The sequence below is a fragment of the Panthera onca genome, chromosome D4 (assembly GCF_046562875.1).
Source record: "Panthera onca isolate mPanOnc1 chromosome D4, mPanOnc1 haplotype 2, whole genome shotgun sequence".
Taxonomy (NCBI): Eukaryota; Metazoa; Chordata; class Mammalia; order Carnivora; family Felidae; genus Panthera; species Panthera onca.
This window is the reverse complement of record NC_138351.1, coordinates 28,221,839-28,249,059: the sequence shown is the minus strand read 5'-3', so window position 1 is coordinate 28,249,059 and position 27,221 is coordinate 28,221,839. Positions and strand designations below refer to the sequence as shown.

Sequence of the window (27,221 nt, the reverse complement as noted above, 5' to 3'; positions counted from 1 at the left end):
ATTCGCCTCTAACAGAAGTCCAGAACATACGTCTTCTATCAGTTATTCAGGGGTCACTCAGATACAACATTTTGAGATTTTTTTTTTCCTGCTTTGTCTTGAGGTGGGATGGGGGAGGAGGGAAAGAGAAGATCCTAAGATTTTAAGAGGATTCTTCAGAATCCGTTGATTTCACCGTTTGAGGAAGAAGCCTTTCCCTTTACAAAAGGTACTCTTTAGCACTTTTTTTTGGCAACTACCCTTCACATGGAGGAAAACTTGTCACAAAAGGCAAGCCTTTAAGCAGTCAAGTGGTGCTATGGAAACAAGGTGGGGTGATGGCCAAGGGTGACCACCTTGGGAGATCGCTTTCTGGGTGTTCTGGCCTCTTAGGTGGGTAGTGTTGGATCACTTGACCTTTTTGAACTTAAATGTCTTCAGTCTTTGCCTCGTTAATTTTCTGAAGACTTAATAATGTCTGTCTTACACATAATAAGAGAAATTACAATGAAGGCTGCAGTGAGATATAATTGTTACCTATCAGATTGGCAAGGATCCAAAAGTTCAGTAACATGTTGTGTCAGTGATAATGTGCAAAGACAAACACTCCCATATGCGGGCAGAGCTTTGAGGAAGAACAACGGATCCGTCACAATTTAGAATGAATCTCTTCTTTGACTCAGTAATTCCATTCCTAAAGATGGTTCCTCTAGCTGTATTAAAATACTAATAAAATGACAAATGCGTAAGGTTATTCACCATCACACTAAAATACAAAAGGACTGGAATTTAAATGTTCCTAAATGAGAAACGGGTTAAATAATGTATGGTACATCCCCAAATGGAGTATTATACACTCATCCAAAAGATAAGCAAGTAATATGTCAGCACTTAATGAAGTGATATGGAACGGTGTCTAAAATATACTTTTAAGTGAAAAAAAAATAAGGCTAATTTCATTGTTTCAAAAATATATGTACAGAGTGCCTGGGTAGTTCAATTGGTTGAGTGACTGACTTGATTGTGGCTCGGGTCATGATCTCATGGTCATGAGATTGAGCCCCACATCAGGTCTGCACTGAGTGTGGAGCCTGCTTTGGATTCAATCTCTCCCCCTCTCTCTGCTCCTCCCCCCCCCTCAAACAAATAAACATTAGAAAGATATGCATTTGCATATATATGCAGTATTTCTGAGAATGCATATAAGAAACTGATCATGGTGGTTGAGGGAAGTGGGTACCCAGATGCAGAGATGAGTAGAAGCTTTTTGGACACCTTGCACTTTTTACAACCTTGCATGCTTTACTATGTATGTGCATATATTTTCTATACAAAAAAAAATACACGTAAGGGGCACCTGGGTGGCTCAGCCGGTTAAGCATTTAGCTCTTGGTTTCAGCTCAGGTCATGATCTCACAGTTGGCAGGATTGAGCCCCGCATCAGGCTCTGAGCTGACAGCACAGAGCCTGCTTGGGATTCTCTCTCTCTCTCTCTCTCTCTCTCTCTTTCTCTCCCTCTCCTTCTCTCCTTTTTGCACTGTCTCTCAAAATAAATAAATAAATAAACTTAAAAAATACATTTAGAAATTCTTAAGTAAAATAAACTATAAAGCAAACCAAAAAAAAAAAAAAAAGTGAAAGGAGCTTGGGTAGTTCAATGCATGCCTATGCATGAAGCAAAGATATAAAGGATAAAGCCCCCTCTCACAAAGTTCCCTAATGCGAAGACCATTGGCACAGAGAGCTGACCCAGGTGAGAGCCCAAGAAATACTTCTGAGACGGATAACTCAACTATATGAATGATTACGTCAATATAAATCGTTAATGATTTGGGGAGATGTGCACAACTTATGGGTTTAAATCACATGTATGGCCTCACTTTAATTTTTTTTTTTTCATGGACAGAAAACGAACACTAATTATGGAAGCTTTAAGTAATGAAGCTGTAAATGAAAAGATTTGCTTTAAGATGCCTTCTAGGTTAAAACAGAGTGCTTCCCAGGAGGTTTCAGGAGAGTGAAACTATCCTGTGTGACACCATCATGGTAAATACATAGCGTCATGCATTTATCAAAACCCACAGAATGCACACCATGAAGAGCGAACCCCAGTGTAAACTCAGAGCTTTCTTTAGTAATAATGTGCCAACACTGGTTCATCAACTGTAACAACTAACATTGTATTACAAACATAATAAAAGATGTAAATAAGAAGGCAAATTAATCCTGAGGGAGGGGAGAAGGGAACGTGGAAACTTGGAACTTTCCAAGCAATTTTTCTATAAGCCTAGAAGTGTATTTTTAAAAAATAAGGTCTATTAATGATAAAAAAGGAAGAAGGGAGAAAGGAGGGTGTGTTGGGGAAAAGGGAGGGAAGAAAGAAAAGCAGAAGAACAAAGTTGGAAGACTTTTAAAAAGGCTTCAGCCTTCTGGCACGTCCAGTAGGCACTCATTAAATATCTGTTGGCTTCAACTGAATGAAATGCAGTGAGAAACGAGCAGGTGAATGTGAAAGCAGATTTAAAATGTAGGAAGAGTGTGAATTCATTGGTGATGTGTTTGGTAAAGTCCTGGGATACACATTTCATTGGAAAAGAATTAGGTGGCTGGAATCTTTATTGTTAAGATCATACATTTGTTTCCCAAGACACTTTATGACAATTATGCATTTCCAGCAATGAAGATGTAAGCAATTCTAATGCATGTCCCCCCAAACTGCTTGACAGGTATTAATCACACACTCACAAATCCTACTAGCTCATTGATAGATATACATATTTTTGTTGTCGACAGCTACAGGGTTTTTAAAAAGCTGATTTTTAAGGCAGTTCATAAGTTCTGTTCCAAATTATGGTATTTTTATTTAGAGAACAGTTTATCCAGATTTATGAAACGATAGGAAAAAGTTTCTTCCTGATTTCAATAGTGAAAAAAACAGATTTTTGAACCAAGGTCTGGCGTGGCTTTGAGACATTCTATAATACCCATTGTAGAATTGGCCCCAATTATTTTTGAACTTAAGGCGTGACAGGCGAATGCGTACAAGGTGCTATCTTGGAAAAGTTACTCTTTGTAGGAAGCTACAAGTCTGCCAGCTGCAAGGCGGAGAGAAGGTGTGCCTCAAGCGGTCCATATAGAACTTGCTATTTCAGAGAGTGTGAAAGTCAAGTTTCCTGAGAATTGGAGCTCCTGCTGGTTTTTTGGGATTTCCTCTCGTTATTAGATGTTGAAACCCGGCCAGGATCTTGATCTCTGGAGTCCCAACGCAATGGTGTGGGGCGCGTCTTCTGCCCCTTACAGAACGGCGGTTCCGTCCACACCTCCCACGTGTCAGGAAAGGCTGGGTTGTGTTGCCAGTTTCCATCCTGGATCATTAACAACATTCTTTGAAGAATCAAAAGTTTGTTTCTTACATTTCTATTCCTTTTCCCACCGTGGTGAATCCTTAAATTCCTGCACCTAACAATGTAATCAACTTTAAAACCAAAGAAAATGACTAGTGTCAATATATAGTACAGAGCTTTTTCAATTATCTGCGGTGAAAGGCCAGATTACTGTTTCTATTGCAGATACTTTGGTAAAAGAGAATAAACATAAGTTACTAGAAAAATGAGATTTTTATTAGATTCAACAGACATAAAATGACATTTCCAAGTTGCAGTATCCAGATGCTTACTCCTAAGTTGCCATGGGCCATTGAGGACCAGTCCACGGACCAGCGCCAACCTACAACCCTCCCCCACCCCCCTGCAAAGGGACAAGGGCACATGACCCAGACCCAGTGAAGTTCCAGGGCTTTGCCTTGAACGTTTTGGGGGAAAAGGTCATTACTTCTATCGCAACTGCCAGAAAATATATAACATTCACATTTTAGCTAGACTAGTGAGTGTTCAAGCAGGATTTCATCGTTTTCTCATTTTCTTTCATCTGACTACTAGTTAAACATCTTTGCACTTGCCTGCTGTCATTTGGATGTACAGCCCTATGAATCATCTGTTTGCATCTTCCCTCATTTTCTCTTAGACTTTTTCCTAGAAGTTTGTAAGAGCTCTTTGCTTATTAGAGAATTAGTCTTTTGTCATCCACTCTATCAATATTCTTGCCAGATCTGTGGGTCTATTAACTTTGTCTCTGGTACTTCCACATACAACTACTTAATTTTGTATGTAGTCGAATAGGTATTGTTTTTCTTCCACATCTTCTGATTTTCCAGTCTTGGTTATCATAAGAGTCTTTCTAATTCTAGGTTATATACATCATTGCCAAGATTTTCTTATTTGTTTGCTTTATATTTAACTTTTTACCTGGAATTTTTTTCTACATTTCCTTCTACCTAGGTGACTAGCTTTGCCAGCATCGTTTACTTAAGAGACTTTTCCCGCTGATTAAAGCATAACCTCTGTGAGGTTAATATATGACCAAGATGATGGCTTAATTAGCCTTAATAATTCAATCAACATGGGAATATCGTTTTACACTTTAAAACTTCAGAACCGTATCATTCTCTTTAGGCTTTCCGGGCCTCTGTCGTAGAAGCGATGTGGACTCGTTCTGAGATGGTTGATTTAGAAAACAAAAAGGTCTAACTTTTCATCATTCAACCCATCAAATATTTCATTGACTGCGATATGGGTTAATGGGATGTGGGACGTAAGGAAAACAGAAGAGTCCAGAGAGATCTCCGGCCCAAACAGTTGAACATGATGGAAATTGTGTGTGATTATCTCTTGTAACACCATAAACCACCTCCAAAGCTAGTGGCTTAAAACAGCAGTCTTTGTTATTTGTTGTGATTCTTTGAGCTGAGTGGGCTAAACTGTACTATCACCTGTACTGATACAGTGCAGGGTCAGGTGAAGAAAATGTTTCTAGGGCACAGAGTTGAGCAGGAGGCACTCTTTCTTGAAGTCCCTGCAATACCACTAACGTATAGTTTGCAAATATCTCCTCCCACTCCATAGGTTTCAGCCAGATGTTAGTTAAAGTGAGGTGAAGATCCAGCCCAGAAAGCAGGTGGAGAATATAGGAGATTTTGCTGAGAACAGATCGAGAGTAGAAGTGGGGTATTTTCAGGTGGACAGGTGCTCATGATGAAAATTAAATCAATTTAAGAGATGTTCCAAGTGATATGGGGATTAGTGGCTGGGTGATGAGAGACATCTGGGAGGTCTGGTGATTATTACTGAAAAGCTGGATGTGAGACACGGTGTACTCATGGTCTCGGGAGCTTATGGGGGTGGGGTGTTCATTTATTCTCCTATCTCATCAGAGCCTCCTTCTGAGGCTTGGTCTCTTGGACGGCTGATTGTTCCACAGGCCTGGAACGCCATCAGTCTGGGGTGGAGATATCCCCAGAGAAGACAAAACTCTTGGCCCCCCTTAAATCCCACTGAGAGCTAAATTAAGGCCAACACAGGCAAGTTTTGCAAACCACAACAATCAGCTCATGGACCTCTCCAGTAGTGCTTCTCAAAGTTTGCTCCCCAGACAAGCAGCAGCAGCAACCCTTGAGAACTTGTTAGAAATGCAGATTCTCAGGTCCCACAAGCCCTACTGGATCAGGAACTCCAGGAGCTGGGTTTTAACAAGGCCAACCTGCAAGTCTCATGCTCACGAAGATTTGATACCCACCATTCTAAAGGAACTCAACAAACATTAGTTTAAAAATGCAGATGAATGTTGACCTTGTCCTTATGCCCCTAAAATCACAGAGCATTAAAGATGAAAAGATTTGATTTCAAGAGTCTAACGTGGCCTTGAGCCTCCCATGTGAAAGATTCACGTCTCAGAGAGTGCGATTTGCCCAAGTCCTCTTGGCAGAACTGAGACAACAACTCCAAATAACAACAAGCCCGGGGCCTGAGAAATGGGTGTTTTCATGGGCCACACAGTGGCAGCTTTTCTATTAAAAACACACACACACACATAATACATACATACATACAGATAGACGATAGATATTGTGTGTTTTCTACTATTCAAATCAGAGCAACATGGTCTGCCTTAACTCAACCTGCTTCTTTTAAAGTGCTTTGTTTTGTTTTGTTTTTTTTAGGGGGGAGGCGGAGAAGGGGACTGCCAAGGTGCAGCTTCCCAAGGCAGACAGCCTCTGAGGAATGCAGCCGTCTCCCCAGGAACGGGAGGGTTCTTTTGCAGCCTGATAAATCTTCCTACGCTGAGGCTCTGTTCTGACTTTTGCCATTTCTAATTCACGCGGCCTCGGGGGAGAGGCGGACGGCCGAACTTTGCGCGCACTGGAGCCCCGGCTCCCTCTGCTTTTGGAGAGGAGATTTAGCCTTAATTTTTGTGACAGATGGAGTTGATAGTCTCTCCACGGAAAGGGGAGGAAAAAAGCGCCAGTTTTTGACAGGCCGCAGAAGCCCGGTGCCTCTGGTGGTTGAAGGCTGCGTTGCGCCACAGTTAAGGTAGTTTGCAAACTCCCGCGCCTGGATTGCAGAGGCTGCTGTACCCAGGCGGCTTCCCTTAACCGAGGGACGGATTGAAACCCACTCTAATAGAAACCTTGCTGCATGCCAGTTTATCCCCTTCCTTTATGACTGCGGCCATATGGTGCTGCTCAACATTCCTAAAGATTTTTAATGCTGTAATTATTTTTTCATCGCCGTCCGAGTTAGAAACTTACATGCCTCAAAGAAATTAATTTGATTGATCGGATTTTTGTCTTGCAACTGACACGGCTCCCTGGCTCAAGAACCGTACCTGCCAGGTCGGCAAAGACGGACCCTGTGGTTGGGGCGGGGCCCTTGTAAATATCTCATCGGCATTCTCCTACCTGAAGTGTGGGCCTCTTGTGTGTATTTGAGTTTTGTTTCGTTTTTCTTCAGTTTCAAAGTCCAACATTAAATTCTCCCCCCCCCCCACCCCCCTTAACTCCCCCTCACTGGTGATCAGGACTCAAAGATAGGGAACTAGATAAACAAACTGAATTCTGAACCCAGTCGAAGGCACAGATGGGAGCCAGGGAGAATTAATAAAACTCTCAAAAAAAAAAAAAAAAAAAAAAAAAAGGAAAAAAGACCCCAACAAAAAGGCCTGTGGCAAAGCCGGATGCGAACAGCTGCCCCTGAGCCCTGCCCGCTGATTCTGAGCTTGAGCCGGGGCTCCATATCCGAGCCTCCTTAAGAGTAGGAGGAGCTCCCGGGCCTCTGTCAGGCTCCTTAAGCCGTTCCTTTCAAGCCCTGAATGCCTGAATGTGAGCTGCCCACCACCCTCCCCGCCCTCCCCCACTCGGCAACCCCACTCCACTCCAGCGGCTCGTAAAAAAAAAAAAAAAAAGTTTCAACAACAACAGGCAGGACCAATAGCATCTCGAAAAGCCGGGAAAGGGGGCCGAGCAAAGGGCGAAAGAGAGTGGAGAAAGGAGAAAGCGGGCAGGCTCGGAGCGCGCGGGGCCGGGGCTCGGCGAGCTGGAGGAGCGTTGCTAATGTTTTTGTTTGTTTGCTTTTCCATGCATGCATAATGAGGGGGCACCGCGGCACCACGCGGGGGCTCCCGGCCCACTTTTGTATTTAAAGCCTCGCAGCCAGCGAGTCCGCAGCCGGGCTCAGCGGATCCGCTCCCGGGGCCCCTTGTCACCCGAGAAGCCGCCGCCGAGGGAAGCCCGGGAGCCGCTCTCCGGCCGCGCCGAGTTTCTTGTTCTCCCCGCGCCGCCCGGAAAGGGCTCCCCGGAGCACGGAGAGGCCGGGGTCGCCGCGGGCGGAGGGGGAGGGGACGCGGGCGTCCAGGGCCGCGGGAAGGCGGGCAGCGCACAGACCCGAGCCAGGAAGCGGCGCGATGCTAGAGCCCGCAGCGGCGGCGGCGGCGGCGGCGGTGGCGGCGGCGGCGCGGCGCTGAGCCCGGGAGGAAGGAGCCGCTGCGGCCGCACAACGGATCTGCAGGCGCGGAGCAAAATGCACCCGCGGCGCCGCGCGGTCCTGCAGCCCCGCCGCGGCCCCGCGGCCCGCAGCCCCCCGGGGCGGCAGTGAGCGCCTCCCGCCACCGCCGGGGGCCGAACGGAGGGGCTCTCCGCGGCTGTGCATTTCTGGGAAACCACCACAGCCCGAACGAGCGGGCGACCCGACCTTCTGCGAGCGGCGCGGCACCAGCGAGCGGCGCGCATGGATTTATGAAAACACTCATGCAAGAAGTTGGCAGGACTGGGGCAAACTTTTCCACCGGCTCCGCGTCCGCCGCTGCCCGCGCCTCGTCTCCTTTCCCCTCTTCGCCCGGCGGCCGCCGCTGCCCGCGATGGTGGCAGGGCTGCTGGGCGGCGGCGGCGGGGCCCGCGCGGGGACCGTGCCGGGCGCCTGGCTGTGCCTGATGGCGCTGCTGCAGCTGCTGGGCTCGGCGCCGCGGGGCTCGGGGCTGGCGCACGGCCGCCGCCTCATCTGCTGGCAGGCGCTGCTGCAGTGCCAGGGGGAGCCGGAGTGCAGCTACGCCTACAACCAGTACGCCGAGGCGTGCGCGCCCGTACTGGCGCAGCGCGGCGGGGGCGACGCGCCGGGGGCCGCTGCTGCCGCCGCCGCCGCCTTCCCGGCCTCGGCCGCCTCGTTCTCGTCGCGCTGGCGCTGCCCGAGCCACTGCATCTCGGCGCTCATTCAGCTCAACCACACGCGCCGCGGGCCCGCCCTGGAAGACTGTGACTGCGCGCAGGACGAGAACTGCAAGTCCACCAAGCGCGCCATTGAGCCGTGCCTGCCCCGGACGAGCAGCGGCGGCGCGGGCGGCCCGGGCGCGGGCGGGGTCATGGGCTGCACCGAGGCCCGGCGGCGCTGCGACCGCGACAGCCGCTGCAACCTGGCCCTCAGCCGCTACCTGACCTACTGCGGCAAGCTCTTCAACGGGCTGCGCTGCACCGACGAGTGCCGCACGGTCATCGAGGACATGCTGGCTGTGCCCAAGGCGGCGCTGCTCAACGACTGCGTGTGCGACGGCCTGGAGCGGCCCATCTGTGAGTCGGTCAAGGAGAACATGGCCCGCCTGTGCTTCGGTGCTGAGCTGGGTAACGGCCCGGGCAGCAGCGGCTCGGACGGGGGCCTGGACGACTACTACGACGAGGACTACGACGACGAGCAGCGCGCCGGGGGCGCGGGCGGCGAGCAGCCGCTGGACGATGACGACGGCGTCCCGCACCCGGCGCGCCCGGGCGGCGGCGCTGCAGCCACGGGCGGCCGCGGGGACCTGCCCTACGGGCCGGGGCGCAGGAGCAGCGGCGGCGGTCGCTCGGCGCCCGGAGGCGCTTGGACCCCGCTCGCCTCCATCTTGCTGCCGCTGCTGCCGCTGCTCTTTTAGCCCTGGAGTCCCCCTCCGTGGGCTGCGGGAGGGCCTGCGCCGGGGCACCTGTGGCACGGGGACCGAGGGGATGGTTTGGATACTTTCCAAAGCGTGTACTAAGTAGACTCTGCCTAGCGGGTCTCTCCTGCACGACTCTTGGCACTTCTCCCGTGTCCTCTCCCGAGCATGACTTCTTGGACATCCTCCCCCTCCCATTCCAGGCTCCAGAAACTCCCAGCTCGTCTGCCCAGAGGAAACCGGCCTAGCTAGAGTTCAGGATGCCGGGGATGGAATGGGGGAGGCGGGGGTGGGAGGGTGGGTGGGTGGGCTGTGGAGAGAGGATACTGACCTGTGGGGCCTTAACAGTTTCAAAGGAGTGGGCTTGGAGCAGGAGTTTGAAGGAAGATTTACATTTGCAAAGGGGCTGTTTATTAGCATTTTAACTGTGCGGGGTGGGGGGGGGGGGGGGGCGGGGATTGCCGGTGTCGACTTTTATTGTGGCCAGTGAGGACATTGCAATCGTGAGTAAACAGAAAAGTCCCACTAACCGATTCATTTGTTTACTCTTGGTCAGCGCTCACAATTCTGTTTGGGCGGGGGAGGGGGAATGGGAAGGGGTTAATATGCCTGAATTCGTTTGGGGCAACTTTGAGCCCTTGACCTTAATTTCATTGCCACCACTCTGATCTCTTAGCACATTTCTTAGGATTAAGGGTCAAAAAGATGCTGATCTAAAGGGTTGCTAGTGGTGTTGAACAATGCAACTTTTTATGTAAAAGAGCTGTGCACTGCCATCTATGAAAGCCTCTTATGATGTTTGTCTTGTCATTTTTGTTCTTTACATCAAATTGTATGTACAAATATGCGGAGAAAATATATTGCCTCTGCTTTTATCAGGGTGCTAAACTCTGGTACTTCTATATAAAGTGTATTAAAACTGGGATTTGTTACCAGTGGCTGTACTGTGTATATAGAATTTTTATAAATTGTATGCTTCAGAAATAATTTATTTTTAAAAAGAAATTAAAAATTTAAATCTGCAACCATGTTACACTTTCCTCCCTGAAATGTATAGAATCCATGCGTCACCAGGGATCCAAACCCACAGTCCATTGTGAAGTGTGCTCTATCTAGAACAGTCTTAAAATGTACAGTGTATTTTATAGATTTGAAGTTAACATTGTTATTTTCAAGAGAATTTATGGACATTGTAGAAATGTATAAATGCATTTCCAAACTGCCTTAAACATTGTATTTTTATAGACATCGTTTAAAAAAAAAAGTCCTATGTTTTAAATAACTATGGCTTTGTGTATTTTTTGGTTATTTGTTTTATTAAAATATGTACATCAGTAAAGAGTTTTTAAATAATGAATATGGTGTAGTTACTTTCCAGAGTTACACTGTGGGTTACCCAATAATGGGTAAGGATGGGGGTGGAGGGGCCCCGGGGAATCTATCAACCATCAACTGAAATTAAAATACAGCACAAGACAAGAAATGAGGGCTATTATTTCTGCCTCTAATTTAATGAACAATTAGACATGTGTAAATGAAGCAGCTAAAAAGATAAAACTGACTGGCCTGCACTGGTTTTTACCTTTATGAAAAGAACTCCCAGATAGTGTCTTCCGTTTCTTTTGCCTCTAACTCTTCTCTACACAATTTGGGGATAACCCAGAGGTCTCTCACCCCTCCCCCCTTTTCCACTGAGACACCCCCCCCCAAGCCCCTCCTCCAGGAGTGTCCCTATCTAGCTATAGACATTCTCATACAATCAAACATGCCAATAACATCTGTTACCAATAGGTCTTAGGAAACCTGGGACACCCCTTCAAAGTCATTTTCACACGTCTGTTGAAAAAGTACAAAAATTTGTTACAAAACATTCAGGCGGGCAAAAGTAAACACACTGGGGAGAGGAACAATCCCCAGAACTTGTAATATTGTTGTGAGGAGTTGTTTAGCAGTGGGCTGAAGCCTGGGTTCCTGCCAGAGCTACTGATCTACACTCAAACGCCCTTAGATAAATAATTACACTCTTAAGCTGTGTCGAGTGCTGATACACTTGACCTTGTAAATAGAAATGTTTGCAGTAGGAATAAACTCCGGCATTGGAAAATCTTTTAAACATTAACACAAAAGAGAGCGCTCTGTCCTCTGGGGATTTGAGTCTGAACCTCGCCAAGCTAGGCACTTGCAAGAGGGAAAAAAAGTTTATTTATCTTCTATTCCTGGTGTTTATTTAAAGCTTTTCATTTTAAACGCGGTGATTGGAAGGCGAGTCAGGAGTTTAAAAGTCACCACAAATAAACTTTGTCTGAGGGGTCGACAGATTAGCAAGATCTCGTGTCTCTTTATATGATATTAACATGTACTGAGAAAACATAACCAGATTTCTCTGCTGCCTGAAGTAATTAACAAAGCTATTCCCCCTTCCAACTCCCCCCACCCCCCACTCCCACCCCTACTTTCCAGGTTTCTTTTGCCTCTAACTCTTCTCTTTTCCCAGCTTTTATGGACAGCTTCAAGGCACTTCTTATTGGATCTAAAACCAAGATGGGTGTATGTGTAGCATCAGAAAGTCTGAGATAGCTGTAGGGTGGTCTGTGGCTGCAATCCTCGGTCACCTGAATGGTTGAGTACACATATTGTTAAAACAAAGCTGGAAGCGTTGTTTCTTTGGGAAGTGAACAAAGAGTATTCCAAGAGACTTGTAAATGAAATCAGCGTTCTTTACAAACCTCGAGTTAGCAATGCTCCTCCATTTGTCCTTAAATATATTTAAATCATCTCTATCTCCTGTTATTTTAACACATTCTTGACTAAAAGTTAAGTCTTTGTCCCAGTAAAAGGCCCAGTTTTCCCCAGTAAGAAGTAAAAGGCATTAGCACTAGAAAAGGCTTGATAATTAACTGGTACAATAAACTCACGACTTGATTTTACAGGGTCCTGTCAAAAGCATCTGCCTGGAATAAATCAACACAGCTCGCTGTTGGGGAGAGAGGACACGAGGCTTTATGCTTTCTTCCTTAAAGAAAGTGAACATTGATCGGTGGCTCATTTTAATTTAAACAGTTCTATACCAGAGCCCAGGAGCCCCCTGGTCCCTCTACAGACCTAGTGGATTCCAGAACAGGTTGCTGAGATGTTAGAAACGTTGGCTATGGGATTGTATGTTGCCATCTGCTCCGAGGCAGAAAGAATTTTTACAGATGTGGACATCTGTAATATCTCATGCTCTCTGGGGAACCTTTTGGAATTTTGGACATTTGAGACGGCCAAATGTCTCATGAAGAATGCCTGGAAGGACCATTACTGAAAGAAAAAGGTATCTCTGGCTTTTCCTGGGGATTCTCAAAAAGGGCCTTGTTTCTCAGAAGTCTTGCAAGGGCGCAAGGAACTCCTTTTGGATTTCACGTAAAATCATGTGTCCTTGAGTCTGGTCCCATTTCCCCTGTTAGCAGGTTTGCATTCTCAGTGACAGTTTATTTGTCTTTTGGAGGCACTTCAGTGACAAATGTTTAAGGGAGTGTAGGACAATGGTGGAGAACAAGGAGGCAGTTCATTGAACTGACAGTGACCATACAGTAAATAGAAGGAGGTTCAGGCTTCACTGCTCACCCAAGCACACAGCAACGCTTTTGTTTATGACCACAATGGACATAACATAAGGTCTCTGTTTATTTTTAACAATCTATAGCAATGTATGCTAGCAATACACATATGTGAGAGGGAAAAATGGCTGGAGGGGACTAAATTCTCCTCCTAAGCAACAGGACATCCCTGTGCTTAGGCAGGGTCCTGACAAATGTCCATAAGGATGCAGATCCGGGGGCCATCTGCCACAAACTTAAGGGGCCACCACACTCCGACACATCCGGGGTGCACCATGGCTCTCCCAACGGGACCACACGGATGAAGACACAACTCAGAACCGGTAGCATCTTTCTCAAAGAGTCAAGAGAACCCACAGGAGTGGGGTGCCCTTCGTCATCACTCCTGCGTTCGCACCCCCTACCCCATCCAGCAGCACCATGTTGTATAGAATAAAAAGAGAGAAACGTCACAAGAACCCTCAGGGGCATCAAGCTCTGCACTAAAAGCTTTCTACTTTTGAACTTTGGCTTTGTATCATTAGCTTACTGGGTTCCGCGGCAGAAGTTCTCAGATTTAACCTCATGGATCCCTTTTTGGACCTGTAAAAGGAAAAGTGTACATTATCTGGTTTTTGGCCTCTTACACTAAGGAATATCAGAAACGGCGTCAGTTGACCCCATTTCTCCCAGCTCCCCAAAGCAAGCTGTGGGGAGGCAGCCTGTTACAAACACCTCGTGGCCCCAGAGTAGTTCTGGGAGGGCTGGGTTTCCAGCGGGTCTGGCGGCCTTGTGAGTTAAGTAAAGTTGGATGTTACTGTATTCTATGTGAGGGATTGTCTCTCCTGGACAGCTGAAAAGGTTCACCCTTGACTATCTGAATGACATAAGTAATGTGCTATTAGCATAAATACCTTCTAGGGCATCCATTTAATCAATTTCTTAAATAACAGAATGATCTACTACAAAATAGTGGACTGTATACACTATATTTTGGCACAAAGATGGTCATTCTCCCACTAGTAACCAGGGGCTCTAAATAAATGATTTCAACAATGTTTTATTAAAGGCCGACAAGAGCCCTCGAGCTGCATTAATCGGGGAGAAGTCGAGTGGCACTTTTGTTATGGAAATGTTAAGCACATAATAGCACAGCCAGACAATGTACGGCCACTTCATTCTTTCAGCCATGCTGACACCCTCTTAAAGAGGAACTGCAGGGAAGGATGTGGGAAAGATTTGCTTTCTGAGGGAGCTTTCAGCTAATATTTCGGAGGACTACCTCCAAACCCCGTGTGATATGCATGCAACGGAAGCCGGAAGGGCTGCTGAGATCTTCAGAGTGCTTCCTTCCCTTATTTCAGGAGCTCCGGGTACCAGAGGGAAAGCAGAGGTCTCCATTTTTTGACACGGCATCTGTCGAAACTAAATTTGGGTGATTCTGTGGGGCTACAAGTTCGCTTTTCCTAAGCAGATCAAAGAATCAGTTACTCTTAGTGGTGTTGATATACACGATCGGTAGTGTCGATGAGCTCTCCTTAACCAAACCGTTCCGTGGCCAAATCTGCAAACAGGTCAACATACACGGTTGCATCAAGGACATCTTCAACCTGTAACAAAAAATAGAATGGTATTATCCCTTCCCAGACTTGGTAGACACCCCTATGCTCCCTGGTTATCTATATACATTCCTACACGTTTATTTCTACATTCAGATTTTATAAGCTGTGTAGGGTATCTGTGTGTTCTTGGCTACCAGAATGGAACGATATCTGACAGCCCAATCTTATCATGTATTTTATCACTGATTTGATGTCACTAAGCATCAAAACAAAACATTTTGGTGAGATTTGAGAACCCCCTCGTACATATCTCTCTTACAAAAATGCCAGCCAGCCAGCCTTTAATCTGAACCTGTGAGACCTCTTACCTGTTAGGTAAGGACACCTATTAGCAAACACTGAAAGAAGATTTTAGGATGATTAATCCTAATGACTGAGTAACCCTCACCAGGTGAGGGGAAGGGATGAGGAACAGAAAGAATGAGCTGTGGTTCCACAGGCACGCTCTGGGCCTCTACTCTGTGGCGGCACCAGTGTGAATATGGAATACCTTGTCCCTGGACAGGTGGCAGTCAGGATGGGGAGACAGACACACACATATGTTCAGCATCAAATAAAGAGCACAGAGGAGAATGATAGAGTGACTTGGCCCAACATTGGGTTTAAGGAAAGCTTCTTGGGGAAGGTGATGCTGAAGCTAAGTCTGAAGGCAGGATAGGAAATTGGCAAGGAGAAAGGTGGGAAAACACTTCCACCAGAGGGAACCACATGTGCTAAGGCAAGGGGGGATGGAAAAAGATACTGTGTGCACACAGGTGGTGACCCTTTGCGATGATCACAGCATAAAGTAGGAAGTAGCAAGAACGAGGCTTGAAAGAAGGGTAAGTAAACACTAGGCCACAGAAGCCTTGGATGTCATGCTAGGCATTGGCTACACCACTCACATGGAAAGCGTCTGGGAATTCCTAGCTGACACAGCTCCAGAAGTTCACCTTCCTGAGCAGTGTACACGACAGTTTGCAGAAGGGAAGACCAGAGACTGGGAGAACAGGGGGCGGGGGTGGGGGTACAGCCAGGTCCAGTGGACAAAGACCGTGAGGGGAGAGAGAAGGCAGATTCAAGACACTGGGATGGGTCAAACACGGAGTGTTGGAGGGGGGCAACACGACTACTGGGTTTCTGGCTCAGTCAATTGGTGGATGAGGCCATCTTCTGTCCCAGAGGAAGAAAGTTTGGAGGGCAAGTCATAGTCGAGGATACCCAGAATATCCCAGTTGGCAGTGCATTACAGGAAACGAACCGCAGGTCTGAAGCCTGGGGCAGAAGTCAGACTTGTGCAGTAATCACCGTTAAAACTCTACAAGTGACGCACCCAAGGACAAGTGCACGGGCAAAGAAGTGCAGTGGGGAGAGGAAGAGAGTGCCCAGAAAAGGAATCTCAGGAGGGGTTAGAGAAGGTCAAAGATGCCCAAGGAAGAGCAGGAACCAGGAATAATAACATTTCCGGTCATGGCCACCTAAATATAAAATGCTTAGAGGGGCCAATACTATGAATAAATCTTGAAAAGTAAGATGAATTGACTGGGTTTCTAATATAAGTGACCAGAATCTTCTTCATTACAGCAATGGTAGTAATCATAATTATAATCAAAACTGTCTGGAGGAAAATAAAAAAATTATCAAAATTATGCCACTGCATTAAAATAAGAGTAATAATGATAGTTAATATTGTTGAGTGATTATTATGTGCCACGCACAGTATGCCATGCACAATATGTATAAAGTCATCATTACAACATCTTTGTGTTCCTTTCACTATTATTTCCACTTTGAGGATGGAGAAACTGATATTTTCATAACTGTGGTTATTCAATGAATAACATATACAATCGACATGTTTGTGTCAAGAGATTAAGATCATAGCTTTTATGCTGTATTGATTCTCAAAGTACAGAAAGCCTGAATAGCCCATGCACTTTTGAAAGACTGCACCAAATTCAAATGATTTTTCCTAACCATCTGTCTATAGGACATTTATCTATGTGCTAAAATGTTAGCAGTGGTGGTATTGCAGATAATTACTATTTTCTTCCTTATATATTTATGTTTCCCAAATTTTATTAATGAATATACAGTATCCTACTTTCATATTAAAATGTTTTTAAAATACTGAGCCTCTGGGTGGCTCAGTCGGTTAAGCATCCGACTTCAGCTCAGGTCATGACCTCATGGTCCGTGAGTTTGAGCCCCGCGTCAGGCTCTGTGCTGACAGCTCGGAGCCTGGAGCCTGCTTCCAATTCTGTGTCTCCCTCTCTCTCTGCCCCTCCCCTGCTCACACTCTGTCTCTCTATCAAAAAATAAATAAATAAATAAACGTTTAAAAAATACAGCTTTAAAATGTTTTAAAAATAATAACACTCAGAGCCATAAGGAAGAAATAAAAAAGTACAGATTCAGCATTTGTGATCACTGTCCCCAGTTACCTCGACTTCACAGGAACATATCTTTTTCCTCATTTGCTCAGTACACCTCAAATTCTTGTGAAGAAAAAGTGATGGTTTTTGAAGCCTAACATAATTCAAACTGTAAAATCGCTCTATTTGAAAAAGCATATGACAGATGAAAATAAATCATAAAAACAAAAATGTGAGAGCAAGAAAAGCCTCAGGAGATCTTCCATTCATTCATTCATTCATTCATTCAATCAATCAATGTTTACTGAGCACTTACCAGGAGCCGAGGGACACGTTTGGCCACCAGAACTACAGCAGGGAACCAAAAAGCAAAGCTTCCTGCCTGCAGGGAGTGTGGTCCCTGCTAGGAAACTGCTTTCTGAATTTCGCTCCCTCGGGCGTCGTAATGAGACCATCCTTCATCTACTAAAGAGTAGAACATACCTTCTTCTTTTCCCTCTACCCATTCACTAAGTGTTTTGTGTGTCTTACCTTTCTCAAAGTGTGTCCCTGCCTCACAGATATGTGTGGGGAAAATATATACTTCCCTATCAATGACTAATCAGTCTGGTTTTTTATGTGCTTTACAAGTGGAACAATTAAATCTTATAATTTTGCAGTTTATTGGACAGGTGTCTTCTAGTGAATTTCAGAATGGAAGGGCTAAGTCAAAAACTGCCATGGCACTTTCAGGAGCTAAAATGTACCTTGATTCTTGACATGTGCCAAAATGAAATGCTCTATTATATTCTGGAAAAGAAATTACCCTAATGAGCAAATTAATCACATAATTGCATATTGCATATTATTTTTAAAATAACCTTCAGTAAGATCTAGAAATAAATAATACCCTCTTCTATCATTTAAATTGTCTAATGCAGTCCTTGCTCATTGTTACCTGACTTTTGTCTCTTTTTGCAAAGTTCTATCTATTGTAACCAAAACTATTAAAAAAAATAAAAAGACTGCCAATACATAGGATACTGACAGGAAATTAGTTATTTTGTAATCTGGCTTCTGTTCATAATAGATAACCCGAAACTTAGTGCCTTAACGTTTTTATCATTTATTTGCTCACAGTGTTGTGATAGGGCAGCTTGGACAGGGCTCAGCTGGGGAATTCTGCTGACCTTTTCTGAACTCACTTGGCTGTAGTTAGCTGATGGGTCAGGTGGGATAGGGCTGGTTCTAGGTGGCCTCATTCGCATGACGGGCAATTGGCTGATGTGATGGGGACAACTGGGACATGGGTCCCTAGTGTCTAACTGGCTAGCTTAGGTTTCGCATGACAGCTGGACTCCAAGGGCAGCAAGAGAAGAAGCTCCAATGTGCAAGCACTTTTCAAGTTGCTCCTGCATCACATTTGCCAGTGTCCCAGGGAAAAGGCAAATCACATGACCATGCCCAACTCCAGGAGGTGGAGAAAGAGACTCCAGCTCTTAATGGGAAGAGAGTCAAAGTCCAACTGCATCCAGAGATGGGGAGAATTATGGAAGCCAATTTGTAAACACTCTTCCACAATAATGAATCATGTCCTTGGGTTCTATCCTCACATCTTCTGCTGGCTGTATAGGGAAAAGAGAAATAAGAAAGTAGTTTATAGCCTTAATTTTCAGAATTTATAGTGTTAGAATCAAAAAGCCAGAAGAGACCTGAAAGCCTGTTCTATTATTTTATTTACAAAAGACTGGCAATGTGGTTCGCTACCTTGTAGGACCATTTCTTTACTTTCCTCTACTTCAAAGCATTTCACTTTGCTTACTACTGTTCTTTTTGTCTTCCAAAAGAACTTTAGGATCAGTCACAGCATTTCTTTAAAGAGCTTTTATCGGGATTTTATTTGCATTGGATATAATTCATATGTGAATATGGAGACCCCGGCACCTTTATAGTAGTGAGTTTTTCTAATTGGAAAAATGCTACATTGATATATAAACAGGTCTTACTGAAAGTTTTATTTGCATTTATTTCATTCAGGGCTTTTCAGATGTATTCCTAGGTACTTTGGTTTATGTTGGATGATGATAATGATCATATTAGCTAATTAATTATTACTGGTGTATAGGAAACTTGGTTTTTGAACATTGATCATGTATCTAAATACTTTGTCGATCTCTTAAGAGTTCTTGTTACTGGCAGAGCCATTTATTTGGCTAAAAAATCGAAGAGATTTTTCTTTCTACACATATAGAAAACATGTTAATGTTTCTCAAACTTTTTGGTTTTAGGAAACTTTATATTCTTAAAAATTACCTAGCTTTCGTTACGTGGGTAGGAAGAGTTGGGGCGCTCAGCTTCTAAGACTGCTCAAAGTTCTGACGCCAATTGCAAACTTTGGGGGTTCCCCAAACCACCTCCAGGTTTAGTAATTCTGTAAAAGGACTCACAGAACTCATGAAAGCTATACTCACGGTTATAGCTTGTCGCAGGGAAAAGATACATATTAAAATCAACAGGGGAAAACATTGTAGAGGGAAGTCCAAGGAAGTATCAGATGCGGAGCGTCTGTGCACTCTCCTGCTGCGAAAATAGGCACAGATTGTTGCCAACCAGAGACGCTTGCCCAAGCCTAGGGCTTAGAGTTTTTATTCGGGTTCCATTATACAGGCATGACCGGGTGATTGCTCTTGTCATCGATCTCAGTCTCTAGGTAAACCAATACCCATAAATCACATTGTTGACCTTTCTGATTTGGTCAGCCCCACCCTAAGATGTGGCCAGCTTTCAACTTAAATCACATCATTACCATCTGGTTAATCCAAGGCCTCTAAGCAAACAAAAATTACCTCCTAGAAGCTAAGAGTAAAGACCAGATCTCTTTTTAGGTAAGGTTAACTTCTTTACTACACAGTGGGTTATATATATATATATATATATATATATATATATATATATATATCCATATTTATCATAATAAAAATGAAAACAGGGACACCTGGGTGGCTCAGTCACTTAAGCATCCGACTCCTGATTTCGGCTCAGGTCACGACCTCATGGTCATGAAATCAGGCGCTGAGTTGGACTCTGTGCTGGGTGTGGAGCCTGCTTAAGATTCTCTCTCTCCCGGGAAGCTTGGGAGGCTCCATCAGTTAAGTGTCCAACCTCAGCTCAGGTCATGATCTCGCGACTCACGGGTTCGAGCCCTTAGTCGGGCTCTGTGCTGACAGCTGGGAGCCTGGAGCCTGCTTCGGATTCTGCGTCTCCCTCTCTCTCTGCCCCTCCCCCGCTGGTGCTCTGTCTCCCTCTCTCTCTCTCTCTCTCTCTCTCTCTCAAAAATAAACATTGCAAAAAAATTTAAAAAAAAATTCTCTCTCCCTTCTCCCTCTAACCTTTCCCTGCTCGAGCACATGCATGTGCACACACACGCTCTCTCTCAACAAAACAGAAATTGAAACATAAATTGTGAAAATATTTAACAGTTGATTGAAAAATCATAATAATCTATTACATGCTAACATAAAAAATATTCTTGTGAAACCTAAGTGTATTTTCCAAAACAACAACATATCTGGCCTTAGGTATGTAGTTACAAAAGGTAGGAAAAATTGGTCATAGTCTTTTCAGATAATGGTGGACATGCTTCTTTGATATACAACAGCACTCAACATGTGGTAGATTTTTATTTATTTTTTAATTTCTATTTTTTTAACTTTTTTGAATAAGAGAGAGAGAAAGAGAGAACGAGTGGGGGAGGGGCAGAGGAAGAGAGAGAGAGAGAAACCCAAGGAAGCACCACGCCCAGTGTGGAACTTGTTCTCACGACTGTGAGATCATGACCTGAGCTGAAATCGAGTCTGATTCTTAACCAACTGAGCCACCTAGGTACCCCGATAAGTGGTAGATTTTTAAAGATTAATTGTAAGACAGAATCTAAACCCACATCAATAAACATTTCATAGTCTGTGACATTAAAATCTACTGGTCTGTCTTGTTATATAAATGGATCTTTTATCCATGCATGATTTTGTAACACCATCCGCTGGTCTTTTAAAAAATATTTGTCACTGGCTTATGAAGATAATCCAAATATTGACGCATTTTATTTTCTGATATTAAATAAATAACGTTTGTTAATATCACCACTGATATTATTATAAAATTCTCTAATTATTGGAAATATACGTTCATACTTCAGGGTACAAGTTTTCCAAAATTCTCATTTTTCCATGCAAGATCAAATGAGACTAGAGGCAATAAATTCTGTTATTTTCCTTGAATTGTGTTTATTTCTGAAAAAAATGTTCGCCAAATAGCCAAGTCTGAATAAACATCACTTCCTTTTCGGTCATTCTTTCATGGTATCCTTTGGAAAATGGTTAATTCAGTTTACATCTCAAACAATCACGTAAGTGATTTTAGGCAGCAGAAATGCCTTAAATGTACTTCCCATTTCATCGCATAGACCATTGAAAAGATGTGTACTCATGTGTTAAGATTAAAGTTTTTATTGTTTCATTAAGGTCATTCTTAGGCAAAACTGTTGAATTTTTTTTTTTAATCTTTATTTTTGAGAGAGAAACAGAGTGTGAGCAGGGGAAGAGCAGAGAGAGAGGGAGACAGAATCCAAAGCAGGCTTCAAGCTCTGAGCTGTCAGCACAGAGCCGGAGGGAGGGCTCGAACTCACAAACTGTGAGATCATGACTTGAGCTGACGTCGGACGCTTAACCAACTGAGCCACCCAGGCGCCCCAAACCTGTTGAATTTTTATAGCTTACAAGCTTGACAGTGACGAATATGATAAGTGGTTCAGTTTGGTATAATTGCCTCGATTTGTGCGAAATCATCATCAGTTTTATTCACCATTACTTTTGCTCCATCAGTAGAAACAAATGTCAATACGGTGCACAAAGAAAATAGTGCCTTGGGATTATTAATGAAAATAGCTCTGATCTCACGGTATGCCTGAAAGAGTCTTGTCCTCAAGACAAGATTCCTTCAGGAATCTGTACACAACTTTTGAAAACTACTTAGATATCGTTTTCTTTATAATATTTATACATCATAATTACTTTTCATGACATATTGTTTTGGCTAAGATTGCCAGTACAATGTTAAATAGGAGAACATGATAATAAGTGGCCATGCTTCTTGTATGCTGACTCTAGGGGGTATACTTCTAATGTTTCTACTGTAATGCTTGATATAGGTTTCTAGTACATGCTTTATCAAATTAAGGAAATTTTTTTCAGTTTTGTTACTGGTTATTGGCTTATTGAGGAATTCTACTTCCTGAGCTACTATTGGTGATTTATACTTTTATAAAATAAAGTTGCTTTCATTCATATTTTTAGCATACTAATATTATATTGCACACAATATTCTCTTTCATATTTTTAATCTCAAATTCTCTTTATCTTCCTTCTTTCTTAACTTTTTACATACCTTCTTTCTTCTGAAATTTTGTTTATATTATTGGTCCTTTCAAGAAGCAAATTTTAAGTTTCATCTATGAAATTCATGCTGTGATTGTTTCTTCTGTTATTAATTCCAGCTATGCCTTTATTCATTTCATTCTTCTACTTTATTTTTTAGTTTTCTTCTTTTCTCAGGTTTCTGCACTAAACGGCTACTTCATTTATTTTAATTTTTTCATGCTTTCTAATAAATTGATTTATTGAAACTACTTTTCCTCTGTACAACTTTTAGGTCACATTGTACAGACTCTGATGTGTTATTCCTTTATTGTCATTCATTGCAAAGAGTACCTCCTTCCCATTTTGACTGGCTCTTTAACCTCAGAATTATCAAGATTATGTTTTTAAGTTTTTAGGTGTTATTTTCTCATTATATAATCTTAATCAAAATGATTAATGAACAGAGTCTACTAATTTCTGCTTTTTTTTTGCAACTTAATGCTATTTCATTTATGGCTATGAATATGGTCAAAGATTTTGTGCATATTTTAGGTCCGTAAGAAAGGAGGGTGCAATCTGTGATTCTGTTAGGATCCTTTTTTACATTGGTATATCAATTTATTTTCATATTTTCGTGTTTGTTTATTTGTTTATTTATAAATTCCAGCGTAGTTAACATACAGTGCTATTTTAATTTCAGGCGTAAAATATAGCAATTCAACAACTCTATATATTACTCAGTGTTCATCAAGGTAAATGTACTCTTGGGGCACCTGGCTGCCTCGATCTGTAGAACATCTTATATGTCATCTTGGGTCATGGGTGTGAGTCCCTGTTGTGGGGTGTAGAGATGACTTTTTAAAAAATTAATATAAAAGATAAGTGTATTCTTAATCCCTTTTACCTATTTCACTCACCCCCTGCCCCTCCATTTACTGGTATATTGATTTAATTATCAGAATTCTCTGTATCTTTTTTTCTGTTGTTTTCTCAAAAAGTTATGTTAAAGTCTTTTATTGTGGATTCTGTGGAATCATCCAAGTTGATTCATTAATTTCTCCTTTGGTTCCTATCAAGTGGTGCACATCTGTTTTGAAAGCTTGGTGTTAAATGCACTTAGTTACATGACCATTTTATCTTTATGACTCAAAATATATTCTAACAACATGAACCATAACACTTTGCCCTTTCAGTGACCTCTGTCTTTTATTGTATTCTTTTCTTATCATAATGCTGCTGCATCTGCTTTTATTTTGTTAACTTATGCTATTTATTTTTTGTGAAGTAAACCTCACTTTGCCTTTTCTTTTTTATGGGGTAATGCATACACATGGAAAGTGTAGAAGATAAAGTTAATCAAGAAGATGAAAATAAAAAGCGCCTAAAATAATAATACATAGAGATAATCTGTGTCATTTATATATTACCTTCCAATATTTTCTGTAATTTAAATAAAATCAAAATGCACCTCTTATTTCATAATTTGCTTCACCCTACTCGTATACATTTCAACACTCTTCAGGGTGTGATATAACTTCTTATATTTCTTCATTTTCAATCCTTTTATGTTCTTTTATTTTAGTTTTTATAAAGAACACATAGTTGGGTGGGGTGAGTTTTGTTTCATTGGTTGGTTGATCCATACTGTTTGTTTTAATCCAATAGAGCTTGTATCTTTTCATGGGCAATTTAAATCTATTTACATTTACTGGTTACTGGTTGGTTTCAATTCATTCTTATCTTCTTATTTTGTACTTTAAATTCACCATGCTTACTTTGTTTTCCCTCTGCTCCCACTTTGATTGCCTTCCTTGAGTTAATCATGTCATGTTTTACTGTCTTCCCCCGTCCCTAATTGTTTAGAAGTCATACATTGCATTTTTGTTTTTCTCCAGGGTTCATCCTTAAATTTAACCCATATACAACCATTATTTTCTCTCAATGCCGAAAGTTAATCAGTTTCTGTTCTGTCCTCTTAAAGAAAACAATAACTTTTCCTCAGCCTTTCCTCCTTCTTCCAATACATCATATAAATTGTTTCTTCTGCTTTGTTACTGGTATTTTTTCTTTGCAATCTATCTGTACTTAGAGTGCACAATACATATTACTGGTTTCTTTGCAGAGAGGCAAAACAGTGGTAATCAATTATCTTCCTTAGAGAATTGTTATGAGATCAAAGGGAAGTGAGAAAACTTACTTTCCCAGCTGGAACCAAAGTCCCTCGGAGGGAGGAATTTGTGTATGTAGGAAGGACATTGATAGGTTGAGGCAAGGGCAGGGAGGGAGGCTTCAGAATGAAAAGGTTGACTGGAGAACACGGAAAGATAATTCAAATGCTTTTTATGAAAAATGAACCATAATTTGTAGTGGCGAAGTCAGAAGTAAGAGAAGAGAGTGAGAACGAGGACAACAAGATCAGATCCAACAACAAGAAGAAACAAGAATAGGGAATATCTAACATCCCCTTAAATTATCTGCTGTATGGAACTTAACATGCATACCCTTCACCTATAAAACTCTTTTTTTTTTTCTATTTTTTTTCCTACGAAACTTTTATAACATTCTACCCCACATCGCCGTCCCCTCATGATACTCTTGATTTTTTAAAGTGATGGGGGTGGGGGTGTGCTTCAAGAAGACAGAGCTTCTCCTCACTGCGGATTAACAGCTGGAGTAGATAAACAGATTCAAAAGGCAAAGTGGGGAATGAGAACACAGGAAAAACAGAAAATTAGATGCAGAGGGGACTAGTGGGGAAAAGGGTGCCCTAGGAACTGAGTGGGTTCTTTTTGTTTTTAATGTTACTTTATTTTTGAGAGACAGAGACATGGCCTGAGTGTGGGAGGGACAGAGAGAGGGAGACATAGAATCTGAAGCAGGCTCCAGGCTCTGAGCTATCAGCACAGAGCCCGACGTGGGGCTTGAGCTCATGAGCTGTGAGATCATGCCTGAGCCAAAGTCAGACGCCCAATCAACTGAGCCACCCAGGCGCCCCAGAACTGAGTGGATTCTTATAGAAAACCCAGGACTCCCTAAAGAACCAGGAATGGAGGTTTTGTATCTTCATGTGCAGGAACACGAGCAGATGGTCAGTGAATGATAGCTGTTACTGTCACTGGAATATGGAGATGATCTTATCAACCCTAATAGCTCCAGAAGAGGGGAGAATGCTGACCAAATGAGTTCTTCCTATAAAGTTGATCCTGCACATGCTATCCCGGTCACAGGGACAGGGTTACTTCAAACGTATCGGTTCCTCAAAAGTTTTCTCCAGCTTCTGATATAAATATTTCCCCATTGGGAAAGAGTGGCCAAGGTAGCTTTGGTTAGCAATAAAACTTAAGGATCCTTTATGTGTGACTCCAGCATCTAGCCTCCCTTGCTGGCTCTCATAGTGAACATTCCCTTCCCATTATGGATTCTATAAAACATCCCAGAGACAATCCGATTAATCCTTTTGGAATAAATTCTTTTTGGCAACTAAGCACACTGCAGGCCTGCCATTTGACTTTAATTTGTTCGCGATGTCATCGGTGAGAATGTTTGTCCCAGGAAGCAAACATGCTTGGTCTTCAGTGAGGCCTTAGCTACTCATTCAACCAATATTCATTAAGGTATTTCATAGGTACCAGGAACTAAGCTACACGCTGCGAAAACATGCATAATTACCCTGGTCGCTATCACCATCACTGACCAGCAACGGATAGCAGGGACGGCACAAGGGGAGGGGTGCTACTGCTCCCCCCACAGTTCTCTCAACTTCCCCCGCCAGCCATCCAAACAAATGTTGACATGAGCTGTGTGGAAATGATAAGATGCTTGCTAAGTCAGCACCGTTTCGAGGGAAGTTTCCCAATCTCCCTCGTCACTGGTGCCCCTAAGCTTCTGCATATAGAAATTTTGCGATGGCCCTGGGAACAGTACTTTCTCTGTCCTCCTCCTTAGTTTATGTGCTTCAGTCTTTGCTACTCTGGTCTCCTCAGTTCTTCTGCCAGTGGCTTCACTCCCCCACTATATACCCTTTACCCACTAGTTCAGGCTGAGACTCTATTGGACAGTCTGTTTCACTCTTGATGTGGCTGCTGTCACAGGGACACTTCTGTGCCCCCAGCGCGCAGAGGTGACAAACCTGCCCTGGGGCTGGCATCGGCCCCACCGAGTTCAAGTGTCCCTGGTGCCTACTTGTCCAGGAGAGAGGATGTTTTTTCCTTAAATCGGGTCTCTCCCTTCTAAATTTGTATGTGCAAGTCCTAACTGCCAGTAACTCAGGATGTGAACTGACTTGGAAATAGGGTCATTGCAGATGTAATCGGTGAAGTTAAAAAGAAGTCATACGGGAATGGACCAACATGACTGGTGGCCTTATAAAAGGGGAAATTTGGACACCATCACACCTGCACACGCAACGAGGAGGGCAGAGATGGGGTGATGCTTTGCAAACCACCAAAAGCCAGGGGAGAGGCATGGAGCAGATCCTTCTCACAGCCCCCAAAAGGACTCCACCCTTCTCTACCCTGATCGCAGACTTCAGCCTCCAGAACTGTGAGACAATTTCTGTTGTTTAAGAAAAAGAGGTGACAGGCTTGCAGTCAAATTTTTATTTCTTTCACTGTTTTGATTTATTTCCAGCTACTGCAGATGTATTCCTTAGGCTTCGTTTTCGAGAAAGCTCATTTCCCCTAAAGTAACTATCACAGCATATGATAGTATCACATTGTGGATGACGATGGCTCCTTCTCAGGCCATCTTCAATCACAGGGGTCAAAACTTTAACCCAGCGTTTCCCATACTGCAGCGGGCGTAAGATTCTTTGGGGAGCCTGTTCAAAAGCAGATTCCTGGGCTTCTGTCTTATACCTACTGACTCAGAACCTCTGCGGGCTGGGGCACGAGAAACTGTTTTTGACCAACATCCCCACAGATTCTATTGACCACACTTTGAGGAACACCCATATAAGCTGAAGGATGACGGGCTTCCATGGATGGAGCAGAAGCATCTTTTGGT

General features: G+C 43.5%; 1 protein-coding gene across 1 annotated transcript; it reads left to right on the top strand.

Moving 5' to 3' along the window:
- The first annotated feature begins 8,226 nt into the window (after positions 1-8,226).
- On the top strand, positions 8,227-9,570 carry GAS1 (growth arrest specific 1). The gene has a single exon (XM_060627382.2). The coding sequence runs from the start codon at positions 8,227-8,229 to the stop codon at positions 9,268-9,270; it is 1,044 nt and encodes a 347-aa protein (XP_060483365.1). The 3' UTR covers positions 9,271-9,570.
- The last annotated feature ends 17,651 nt before the right edge of the window (positions 9,571-27,221 follow it).